Source organism: Carassius gibelio, chromosome A17 (genome assembly GCF_023724105.1).
Source record: "Carassius gibelio isolate Cgi1373 ecotype wild population from Czech Republic chromosome A17, carGib1.2-hapl.c, whole genome shotgun sequence".
Classification (NCBI taxonomy): domain Eukaryota; kingdom Metazoa; phylum Chordata; class Actinopteri; order Cypriniformes; family Cyprinidae; genus Carassius; species Carassius gibelio.
Window position 1 is genome coordinate 8,669,305 of NC_068387.1, and position 12,966 is coordinate 8,682,270.

General features: G+C 35.9%; 1 protein-coding gene across 1 annotated transcript in view; it reads left to right on the forward strand.

Moving 5' to 3' along the window:
• LOC127933423 (calcium permeable stress-gated cation channel 1) overlaps positions 1–12,966 on the forward strand; it is a 57,113-nt gene that overhangs the window by 28,381 nt on the left and 15,766 nt on the right. Inside the window, exons 3-15 of the mRNA XM_052530424.1 lie at positions 57–136; positions 2,229–2,316; positions 2,909–2,946; positions 4,466–4,608; positions 6,870–6,921; positions 7,037–7,145; positions 7,559–7,632; positions 7,784–7,864; positions 7,961–8,081; positions 8,249–8,382; positions 9,726–9,848; positions 10,775–10,928; positions 11,075–11,181. Coding sequence (XP_052386384.1) covers positions 57–136; positions 2,229–2,316; positions 2,909–2,946; positions 4,466–4,608; positions 6,870–6,921; positions 7,037–7,145; positions 7,559–7,632; positions 7,784–7,864; positions 7,961–8,081; positions 8,249–8,382; positions 9,726–9,848; positions 10,775–10,928; positions 11,075–11,181 — 1,304 coding nt within the window. The remainder of the gene's footprint in view (positions 1–56; positions 137–2,228; positions 2,317–2,908; positions 2,947–4,465; positions 4,609–6,869; positions 6,922–7,036; positions 7,146–7,558; positions 7,633–7,783; positions 7,865–7,960; positions 8,082–8,248; positions 8,383–9,725; positions 9,849–10,774; positions 10,929–11,074; positions 11,182–12,966) is intronic.

The window sequence follows — 12,966 nt, forward strand, 5'->3', positions numbered from 1 at the left end:
CTAAAACTCTTGAGCATGATATGTGTGCTGATATAACTGTGGTTTGGTGTTTCTAGTTCCTGCTCCTGATCTTCTCTTGTTTGAGGAAGGCAGCGTGGGACTACGGTCGCCTGGCTCTGCTTATGGAAAACGACAGGTATATCATCTCAGAACTGTTTACTGATTGAAGAATGCATTAAGATGTAAATAACTGAACAACTGTGTGTGGTGTTTGAGTGAACTGAACGCTTAGCAGTCAGTGTGAGATCCTGGTGCCACCTGCTGGTTTACACAAGCTGGATCATGATGGTATATTATTCGTCTGATTATTTGGTCCGATATATATAAAATATAAATTATTATATCTAATATAATGTAATATATACATATCATTTATATATATATATATATATATATATATATATATATATATATATATATATATATATATATATATATATATATATATATATAGTTTGGAGATCAAAATTATAGATCTATGAATATTAGATTTTTTTATGAAATATTATTCATCTTTATCTCTCAAAGTGTGGAGGAATATTAGCTGTGGGTATACCACTGTTCTACTAGCATGTTTAAGAAAAAAACCAAAGCATTTAAAAAAAGACTAAAAACTAAAAACAAAGTCCATTTCTCCTCTCTCCACACAACATGCTCCTCAGCAAAGGTGAACCTAGCCTTTCTTATTTCTGAGAGGTTTGGTCACTGCAGAGTGTGATTTCAGTCCGACTTCTCTTAAACACGCTGAGACCGATCCGTACCGTAAGAACTGAGAAGCTCTGTATTATCCTGTCCTCTCATGCGTTTGTCTTACGTGGACGAGTGGTCTTTTTGGGGGACTTGAACGAATTTCTTGAAATTCCAGATTTGTAATGACCAGCTTCTCGTGCAGTGGCTGAAATTTATATCAGTTCTTTTTCAAATATCTCATGTATGTTTTTTATACTTTGTTTCTGAATACAATTAATTTGATATGCTTATAACTGCCCTTCTACTCCTGTCAGGATAACTTCAAATAGGACTAAGCAGTGACCTTGAAATTTAGAAGATTATAGGTTCTTTAATTTTGTTCTAATAATGTTTTATCTCCACTATATATATGTATTATATGTGTCACTTATTTATTTATTTAAGCATTTTATTGTCAGCGCCATTTCATTTAAATTTTGCTTACATTTTCAAGAAACCCATTGTATATATATATATATATATATATATATATATATATATATATATATATATATATATATATATATATATATGTATATATATGTATATATATATGTATATATATATATATATATATATATATATATATATATATATATATATATATATATATATATATATATATAAAACACTTTAGTCCCCATGAGAGCAGTGGGTGGAATTGGATCATAAGTTTTAAGACTTCTGCTGCAGCAGCGCAGCTTTATTCTGCATCAGCATGTAGCATTAAAGTCTCTGTTAATGTGAATGTGCAGCTGATTCTCAGTGTGTATATTTGCATCAGTCTACACTCACAGTAATAACATTATTAAGTCTACACACACTAGTAATGTACCTGCTTCTTTTCATTTCCTGTAAGAGACCTGGGTGGAAATATTGGCAATTTTCTGATCTTGAGGCTAGTTTTGGATCTGGCGTTGAGTTAGTGCTTTTGGGCCTTGCACCGATGGAAACTGGAGAGGGACATTTGTAATAGAGCAGGCTTCATCCAGTGATGGGACTAGGGCTAGTTGTTTTATTTCTATCTATCTATCTATCTATCTATCTATCTATCTATCTATCTATCTATCTATCTATCTATCTATCTATCTATCTATCTATCTATATATATATATATATATATATATATATATATATAAATATATATATATATATATTTCATATGTGGCTATCAGGGTAACACTTCAGATCAGGGAACTTATATATTTAAGTGTTTTCCCTCAGTAAACTCCTAATTTGCTGCTTACTGATGGTAAGTAAGGTAGTTGTTGTAGTAATTATGTTTAGATACAGGGTAGGGTTAAGGGATCTAGAATATGGCCATGCAGAATAAAGCATTAATATGTGCTTTATAAGTATTAAGAAACAGCCAATATGCTAGTACTATGTATGCTAATAAGCATGTTCCCTAATCTAAAGTGTTACCTATGTTAACAAATATAAAACCACAATGAGATGCTTTCAACCTGTCAGTTTTATTGTTTGTCTTTGTTCTGTAGCTTGACATCACTGTTCTATGGAGAACAAAGTGAGAAGGAGAAAACCCCGTCAGAATCCAGCGCATCAGACTCAGAGACCAAGGACATGGTGAGCACATCAAACACATGTTTTGTGGTTTGATCGTGCAGAAACAGGATCTTTGTTGGAAGTTACCACACCTGGCAGTGAGAAACCCCACTGAGCCTTGTCCTTATCAACAACTCCTCTGCTTAGAAAAGAATAAAAGCATGAGTACAGCTAATATATTGTGTTTTAATGTCATCAATCATCTTTACGGTGATGCGAATTTACTGCTGCTGTACCTTAAACACATACAGAGGCAAAAATAAAGTTCAATCTGTCGACATGGATTAGTCAGCCGATGTTACGAAGAAGAGCTGATGTCATATAAAAGAGCCTGTGCACTTAGACGCTATTTTCTTTTATGCACACTATCTGTCCATTTATATTCTGACCTCACTCTGTCTCCTTTTATTTTATGTGCAATGACGGTTCAAGTCATCACAGCCACGTTAAAGATACTGCATGCATCTGCATGTTTTTTTCCACTTGTCACGTTATCCGTGTTCACTTAAAAGACAAATGATTCTCACAGATGCTAAGCTAGCCAGACACCCTCTATATTTTTTATATGCCAGATCTTTTTATGACATGTTGTCTTCCCTGCCTCTCTTTATAGGGCTTCTGCTCCTGGCTCACATCCCTGTACCACATGAAGTAAGTGTGCAAGGAGTGCGTGGTGATGTCATCAACCAGAGTCCTGTTTGCTCGTGTCATATCTCATTAAGAAAAGAAAGCACAGGGTGAAGGTAGACCGGGCACTTTACTGGGCACGCTCGAAGGCCTTTCAGAACTATTAACCAGACTCTAGTCTGGTTAAACTGAGAGTGAAACTGAGAGTTTCCTCGCTCTGTGTGAGGCGAGGCCAGAGAGGGGTGTGTGTGTTTGTGTTTTTGTGTGAATGAGGGTGCCTTGTAATCATAAAAGCCCCCCCACGCCTTTATGTATTTGTGTGGTCTTTTATAAAGGCCTGTACACATAATGTTGACCGAAGCCAATAACTTATTGGAAACACATTGAAAACTCTCACAGAGAGTGTGTTTGCTTTTTAGTGCAACTAGTGCAGATCTATCAAAACAAAAGTTGTTGGTTTATTTCTTGTAGAATGCACATGGGTCATTAATATGTCGATATGTCAAATATATATATGTGTGTGTGTGTGTGTGTGTGTGTGTGTGTGCCACGTGGTCTTTCTCATGTTGGTTTCATGTGGTTTTGAAAAACTTGAATATACACTAACCTCAAAAGTTTGGGGTCGGTAAGATTTCTAAATGTTTTTGTTGTATATGCTCACCAGAAATACAGTGAAAACAGTCATTTTGTGAAATATGATTACAATTTAAAACAACTGCTTTCTATTTTGAAATATTGTAAAATATAATTAGGTAAAGCTGAATTTTAAACAGCTTCAATTTAATGACTCTAAAATGTCATGTAATGTACAGTAACCAAGTAATGAAAGTATGAACACATTACCATGTGAGAGAACATACATCATAATTTTCCAAAAACAAATGTAAATATATTTTTCAGTGTAAAAAGTATGCTTTGCAAATATCATGAATAACTAATTCATAAATATCTGTACTTTATAGAGAGTTGCACCACATTACATTTTACAACCTGAACTAAACCTTTTTATAAACCTTGAAATCTGATATTTTAAGAGATTTATCGAGCTTGTTATGAGTGTCTGTTTTTTTTTGTTTTGTGTTTTTTTTTTTTTTTTTGTCTTTTGTTTTGTTTCGATTTTTGTCTTTTTTCTTTTTCTTTTTGTTTTGTTTTCAATTTGGTTCAGTTTTCATTTGTTTCTGCATGTTGGTTGAACCACAATAACAGAAAATGCCAAAATCCAAAATAGTGCTTTCTTTCTTTCTTTCTTTCTTTCTTTCTTTCTTTCTTTTTTTCTTTCTTTCTTTCTTTCTTTCTTTCTTGCTTTGCTTTTTTTCTTCATTACAATATTAGGACATTGGACAATATTAGGTTACAAATGATTTTTAAATTGATTTGCATGTTTGAATTCTATGTTGTTTGTATGTTATATAAACAAATGAATAAGAAAAAAAAAGAAGTGCATTAAGTTGTTGACCTGTATACTCATCCAATATAAATTTGAATAAAAATGCAATTGTAAATATTTTCTTAGTAAAAACTTTTGTCCTTATTCTTCCCGTAGGGATGAAGAGATCCGCAGTAAATGTGGCATTGATGCGATCACGTACCTGTCTTTCCAGCGTCACATTATCCTGCTCATGACGGTGGTGTGTTTGCTGTCGCTCACCATCATCTTGCCTGTCAACCTCTCTGGAAACCTCCTAGGTACCTCCACCAGATCCAGAACTGCTTGGTTACTGCTCTAGTGATGCTCAGCCATAGAGGATTCATGACAACAGACACAACACGTTTGGTATCCAGGAAAAGGCCGTACATTTTATTACAACGTGCATCATTACATCTCATTTCATCAGTGTGCTTGCACCTTAAAAAAAAAACTTTATAGAACAATCTCATGAATTAGTTTTGACCGATTGTTGGAGTATCAGAGTTCCACTCTTAGAAATGACTCTCTTGAAAAGCTTAAATGCACGGATGGCATATTCTGAAATTTATCTAAAGCAAAAACTTAAAATAAAAATAACAACATAAAAACATAAAAATTAATACTTTCTTAAAACCTGTAAATACGACATCATAGGTTAATTTCTTAAGTGTCAGAAATTGATCTGTGGTTCTTTTAAAATACTGACAATGTTTGGATTGGAGCAGGGGCGTAGATTACGCGGGGGACGTGTCCCCCCACTTTTATCATCACGGAAATTCGTCCCCTGCACTTTTTCGGGCAAGTGTGTTCGTATAGAGGTTTTCAAGAGCTGGTGTGAATAAATATAGATTTAAACTCAAAGAGACAGGATAGTCTGCGCATGACCTGATGTTTTTTACCAAGAAGGCAAGATGAACGTCACAGAGCGCTAAACTCTCCTGCAGTGTGTGTGTGTGTGTGTGTGTGTGTGATTTCTGTCCCCCTCACTTCTGAAAAGATGGCTACGCCCCTGGATTGGAGTACTAGTGTAGTTCATACTGCACAGTATATACTGTGTATATAATAATCAAACAGTAATATCACATATAATCAGTTTAAACATTATCATTCCACATCTTTATCGCATCATTTTATTATGTGAAATCTTTAATTCAGCAAGAGGGGTACATCTGTTATCTAAATTGTTATTTTAAATACAGATTTGTGCAAAAATATCTAAAAATATCTGTAAAAAAAAATCAAGGCTGATATGGCTGCATTTTAGCTCATTCATAACACTGGACATATTCTATATGATTTATACTTGTTAGCAAACCTACTTTGTTGTATACAGTTTAATGTATACTGTGGTAAGAGTAGAACAGAAGGTAGCATGCTATTCCAAACATATGCATTGCTCTTTTATTTTGAGCAGTCCAGTACTTTTTCCTCAGCAGTGGTGTGAGTTATGACTGAATAATTACAGACACCAAACCTACTTCTTTTGTTTGCTGCTATTGATATAGAAATGAACCTTAATTAACACACTTATCCTTAAATATATCAGTGAGTGAGATGTTTCTTTATCCCCAAAATCTTTTGTGTCAACGGTGGCTTACTGGTTAGTGTAATGTATCAAAGTCGAAATAATCATTATTTTAAATTATAATAATACTTCATTATACCAGTATATGTTTTTTATTCTTTTTTTAGGAAACTTAAGAAACAAATACAAGAAGTCTGACCCACCCCAAACTTTTTGACGGCCATGTGCATTTTCTGTACTGGGAATTGGAGAAATCTTTTTTTAACAAGTTCAAATGCATGAAATGTTGAGAGCTCTACTATAAAGCTTGGAGAAGGTCTAACAGTTGTGCATGGTTTTGCAGATGCAGGTTCTGTGTGGGCCTGTCGATGAATGACTCTAGGAAAAGCCTGGGAAAACTCTTGAAGATGTAGAAGGGCTCAGTCTTAACCCTCCATTAGTGGACGTGTGTAAAAGCGTAATTCAGACCACCCTACAGTGTTTGAAGACGCTTGGGTTGCACGATGGAGGGTTAGAAGGGCCAAGTTAAATATGGGAAAGGCCTTGACTGTCCACGCCACAAGAAGAGCATTGTTAAAAAAGCCACTAGCTTTACCTCATGTTGTTTTCAGACCTGCAATAAGCTTCTCGTGACTTTCATACGACCTTGGTGGCAGAAGTTTACTGTGGCTCTCTAAAAGCGTTAAATGTGGATGTGTGGTAGACCAGTTTGTGGTACAGCTTTGGGGCCGGCTGGTTAAAACAGGGTGGGGGTTTTGACGCTTACAGTCATCTCTATGTAACTATTTGACACTGAATTTGTGAAATAAATTGGCACATTCACAAATTTCTCATAGCAGCCAAACCCAAAGCATAATGATTATGGTGTAGAGAGGTTTTTTTTATTATTTATTACCCATTCAGTTTGCACTGTACCACACAGGCCTCAAATTACTTTCAGAGTTTCATTTTTGACACTGGTATGTGAGGAGTGCATGAAATGTTACACAAGTTGTTTATTTCTGTGCTTTTCAGGAGATAACCCACAGAATTTCGGCCGAACAACAGTGGTTAATGTTCCTGCACAGTAAGTTTGTTTCTTATGACGAATGTAGAGCTGTAAAGCATAACCTTGTTAACTATGTAGATATTTATGAAGTTGTTGGCGTGATTTTAATAACTCTCTTTTCTTTGTGCATTAGGAATGCCTTTCTGTGGCTGCACAGCATCTTTGCTCTGCTGTATTTTGTGATCACAGTGCTGTGTATGGCCCATCATTCCTCACGACTGGAATACAGAGAAGATGCGAAGGTTGGTGGACAGCTGTTTTCATGTTCATGTGTCACCACAACTCATTTCTGCTCCATAAATGGCATAAATGCTTTCAACAGTGCTTACAAGCCGAGTGAGTGCATCCCATGAAAAAATGTTCAGGTCTAAAATATGCTTTATTTGTTTTTTAATTACATATCATTTAGAATCTATTTATTTTTATATAAATATATGAGTATTATGTATATATATATATATATATATATATATATATATATATATATATATATATATATATATATATTGCATTAAAACTCAAACATGTGCACTTACACATTTCCATGGATTTTAAAGGTTCTTCATTAAAAAACATGCATGAAAAGAAAGAACCTGTTTCTACAAATGTGTAGTGTTCACCACTCACTCTCAACTTTGATTTATTATTACTGCAGGTGGCCAGAACTTTAATGATAACTTCAGTTCCCAGAGAAATCTCTGATCCCGGCCTGATCACCAAACACCTGCAGTGAGTAAAGAGCACGGATCTGTGATGCACAGATTACAACTACTGCTTGATCTCCATACTTCAGCGTATCAGATATTAAATGTCAACTCCACCGAGGGCATTCATTTTCTCACTTATTTAAAAGCCAGTCTCTCTTCTCTTCTCCAAACAGTGAAGCCTACCCTAGCTGCACCGTCACAGACATCCGGTTCTGCTTCGATGTCCAAAAACTGATGAAGCTGGACTCCGAAAGGTCATTTGCGTTTGCATATCTCCTGCATGTCATAGAGCTGAGTCTCACAAATAATCCATAATTAAATAATTAAACCGTATTAAAACTATATATCAGGCGAAAAGCTATGAAAGGAAGGCTGTACTTCACAACCAAGTCTCAGAAGGAAGGCAGGATCATGATAAAGACTCACCCCTGTGCGCAGATCTTCTGCTGTGATATATGTGGCTTTGAACAGGTAAATGTTCCTCACACACTCATGATAGTTATCAGAATGAATGCCTGTAGTGTGGCTGGTACTGCACCTCCTCATGCTGGCCACTGGAGACCACTACACACCAACTATCAATCATGGACCACTCTTCAAGGAGATGTGATACGCATCTCTCGTTGTCTTCTCGTCAGGTGGATGCAGAGCAGTATTACAGTGAACTGGAGGAGAAGCTGACAGATGAGTTTAATGCAGAGAAGAACCGTATCTCTATGAAGAGGCTGGGCATTGCCTTTGTTACCTTCAGAGATGAGAGAATGACTGCAGTGTAAGTCTTGTGGATAAATGGCTGATTATTGAGGTTACATTACGGAAAATCAACATTATGTATATATATATATATATATATATATATATATATATATATATATATATATATATATACAGTACAGACCAAAAGTTTGGACACACCTTCTCATTCAAAGAGTTTTCTTTATATTCATGACTATGAAAATTGTAGATTCACACCGAAGGCATGAAAACTATGAATTAACACATGTGGAATTATATATGGAATTATATACATAACAAAAAAGTGTGAAACAACTGAAAATATGTCATAATCTAGGTTCTTCAAAGTAGCCACCTTTTGCTTTGATTACTGCTTTGCACACTCTTGGCATTCTCTTGATGAGCTTCAAGAGGTAGTCACCTGAAATGGTCTTCCAACAGTCTTGAAGGAGTTCCCCGAGAGATGCTCAGGCACTTGTGGCCCTTTTGCCTTCTGTCTGCGGTCCAGCTCACCCCTAAACCATCTCAATTGGGTTCAGGTCCGGTGACTGTGGAGGCCAGGTCATCTGGCGCAGCACCCCATCACTCTCCTTCTTGGTCAGATAGCCCTTGATGCATTCAGTGTGACCCTAAAATATTCATAGTCATGAAAATAAAGAATACTCTTTGAATCAGAGTTTGTCCAGAGTTTGTCCAACTTTTGGTCTGTACTGTATGTATGTGTGTGTGTATATATATGTGTGTGTGTGTGTGTGTTTTCTGATTTAGTTTACAAAATAATTTTGAATATCCAGTAGAAAGTATAGATAGATCCTGAGCTAATTAGCAGGGAAAATAAGGCAAAACTTATCTTTAAAGGGGAAGTTCACCCAAAAATAAATGATGTCATAAGATTTTTGTTCATCTTCAAAATTTCTAAAAATTAAGGATTTCTGTCCCTTCATTGAATGTCCAGTCCACCAAAATGTTTTAAATAAATTCAAACTTCAATAAGTAAATCATAAAATGAATCCATATGAAACGAGTGGTTTAATCCAAGTATATATAAATACTGATCAATGCACATACTGTACATGGAGCACATCAAATATGATAAACCAATGCATCAATCCAAGGAAATGTTGTATTTTAAACTCCTTTTTACCAAACCTTTGCATCCTGCTGTATAACACCCATTATATTGTATAAAATAATAAACAGCTTTATATATAAGTTTATACAACTGTTAATTCTGGTCCTGACCTTTGATAGGTCAATCCAGTGTGTTAAAAACCATATTATAGTAGTCAGTAGTCTGCTCTGTAGACTATATTCACACTCACATGCCTTATTGCTGGAGTGCATGCACCTCTTTTACAGTCTGTGCTTATATTTGTGTAGTATTGTGAAAGACTACAGCCGAGCTCGCTGCCGCCACAGACCCCAGCAGTCCAGCATTACCACGGTGGTCCGGTCCCATCAGTGGGGCGTTTCTTACGCCCCGGCCCCTAATGACATCATCTGGTGAGTCGAAATGATAGCCACATCTTTATCTTAAAATAGAAAAAAAGTATAGAAATAACCACAGTGAGGTTATTCCTTTTCAATGACCTGGATTTACTATGTTTTATATGATGTTTTATTTAAGTTTTTTTTTTTTTTTTTTTTTTAAGTGATCTGCAAGCTGAAGTCATATATATTTTATTTTTCATGACATGCTTTGTTCCAGACCATTACACTTGGATTCGAGAGATGAAATTGGATGAATTAAATCTCAATCTGAGTGTGTTCCTAGACAGCCACTGTGAAAGCCATTATATCTCTTACATAATATGTGTTGAGAATCATATATTGAGTGAGTGTGAGTGTGTGTGGGTGTGTGGGGGGTGGGGGGGCGGGGGCAGTTTCAACCTGTCTTTCTGCTGGACAAATGTGTGTGTGTGCGTGTGTGCATGCGTGCGTTTGTCTGAATTCAAGACTTTCTTTTTTATGGATATAAGCTCTTCTAGCACGTTTGCTTCTTATTAAAGCCATTTATCGAAGTGTGAATGTGCATTCAATGTGCATTCAAAGAGTAAATGGTTTTGCAATTTTGGAAAATTCCTCAGTGGAAACAATTACTTCTGAAAGGTATTTGTTTATTCCTAATTCATGCTGTTACGCTTTTCATGTGCACTGGTTACTTAAAGGAATAGTTCACTAAAAATTATATTTCCTTTTGTGGTAAACAGTATAATATATATATAGATCTGGAAGACCAGATGTCCAGCTAAACCAACTGAACATCAGTTTGGTCAGTTTTAGGAGACCAGCTTAGTTTTTATTTCGTTTTTCTTCCTATTTATGTAATAGTTGCTGAACATCCCACTTATTCTCGGAGAGCACACACTGTCTGTCCTGTAACTGTAGTTGAGACCTTGTTGTGTTGATTGGTGCCTATGTTCGTCCAGGGAAAATCTGTCAGTGTGTGGTTCTCGCTGGTGGCTCCGCTGCGTCCTGCTCAACATCCTGCTCTTCCTCTTGCTCTTCTTTCTCACGACCCCTGCTATCATCGTAAACACCATGGACAAGTTCAACGTCACCCGGCCAGTAGAAAGCTTAAGGGTCAGTGACCATCAAAGCAGTTTTACAACTGTCCTGCTGTATCACACAACATTAGAATGTAAAATAAATCTGAAAGTGCTTTTGTGTGTGGTTTTCGGAAGTCGAATGTTTTGAATCTGATCTTTTACTGTCTTCTACTCGTCTAGAACCCAGTTATTACCCAGTTCTTGCCCACCCTGCTCCTGTGGGCCTTTTCCATTCTCCTGCCCTTCATTGTGTACTATTCCTCTTTCTTTGAGCACCACTGGACCAGGTATGATGCCGTTTCCATCATCTGACTTCAAAGTCAGACTTTTGTGGAAAGTCTACTACAGTTTTCGGGATTCTTTATTTTTAGGAAGTTCAAAATAGTTCATTCAAAATACTTGTTTTATTCATATTTCATAATTTCGCTATAGTTTTAACTTGGAAATCGGCATAAATTAAAGGCCGTACAAATACTACCATAATGCATAAAAACCTTTAAAGTTAACAAATGTATTATAATTGACATTAAAATAGTGAGAATGTGATTTTCTTGCATTGTGATAATGGGAATTTGGGGAAGGTGTTGCTTGATTCATAACTGTGAACATTGCACACACACAAATAATAAATTCATGAAGCAGCTCAGGCCTAAATTCCTAACGCAGTCCCAACATTCCTCACACATACACATTTATTAAAGGGACACACATACACGCGTACATTTAATTAAATGAAAATTCTGTCATTATTTACTCACCCTCATGTCATTCCAAGCATATGCAAAAGAAGAATGTTTTGGTTCACATCGACTTCTTATGAATCTTATGGAGGAAAAAAAAACACTAAGACGTTTAAGCATCAAAATTAATCACACAGGTTTGAAACGGCATGAATGTAAGTAAATGATGACAGAAATTTCATTTTTTGGATGAATTATCCATTTAATCAACCTGTACAAACCTATACAATCATACACATACACAGTCCTATATACATATGATGTTTTAGCAGAAGTATGGCGACCCAAAGACCAGTGTAAGTTTGTGCTGTGTAAGTTCGGTAGTTGTATTTGCAGTGCAGCTGCAATATATTGCATAAACATGTTCATATCTGTGCACAAACATATTGCATAACTGCAGAACAACCCCCAACCCAGTCTCCCACCCACCCATGCACAACACGTTTACACGGTGTCCCTCTCTCTTGAGCTCTCTGCTTGCCTCTCCAGGCTTGTTGTCATAGTGATCACAACAAGGGAATAATCATATGCACACCGGCGGCGTCTTTCACAGAGTCACATTATAGCTCATGTGGATCAAACCCTCATGTATATTGTGCAACTGCAGAACCTGCGGCACTTGAGGATCTGTTGTCTTTACAGTGGAAACACTGATGATTAATATGCACAACATCAATCAACTTAATACATTTCCTTTTTTTATTATGAAATATGTCACTTAATTGGGTTGCCAACGCAGTTTTATGCTGACTTTAACCACAAACAGTCTGTCTAGTAGAAGAACTGGTGTGAAAATGGAAAAGAAAGGAACGGTAAACCATGTAACGATTAAAATGTATTTATTATTTCTAGGGCCGGGACTCGATTAAAAAAATTAATCTAATTAATTAGAGGCTTTGTAATTAATTAATCAAAATTAATCGCATTTTAATCGCATATAAATATTTGACCTGAGAACAGTGAGAAGTAATTTTTTTTCACATGGTTTTTAGTATACCATTGATTAATGACTGAATATATAAGCTTAAGCAACAAAATATTGTTTATTTTTGTTCAACCAAGTCTAGCAGACCAGTGCATTTTTGCCATGAAGTGTAGCAATAGCATATTTAGAAACAATTTAGAAATAGTATATTTCAGAAATTCAGGAAGCTTATAGGTGCTGGAACCTTCTGTAAAGTGTTTTTTTAAGTAAAACACAATACTGTCAATTACATTCAGAACATTGGAAACACTGACTATTAGAAAACATCTCTCTGTTGCTTCAGAGGCCATAACATACTAAGTCCAACTCTCAATAACCTTGGCCAAAACATAAACTGTTGCACCAAC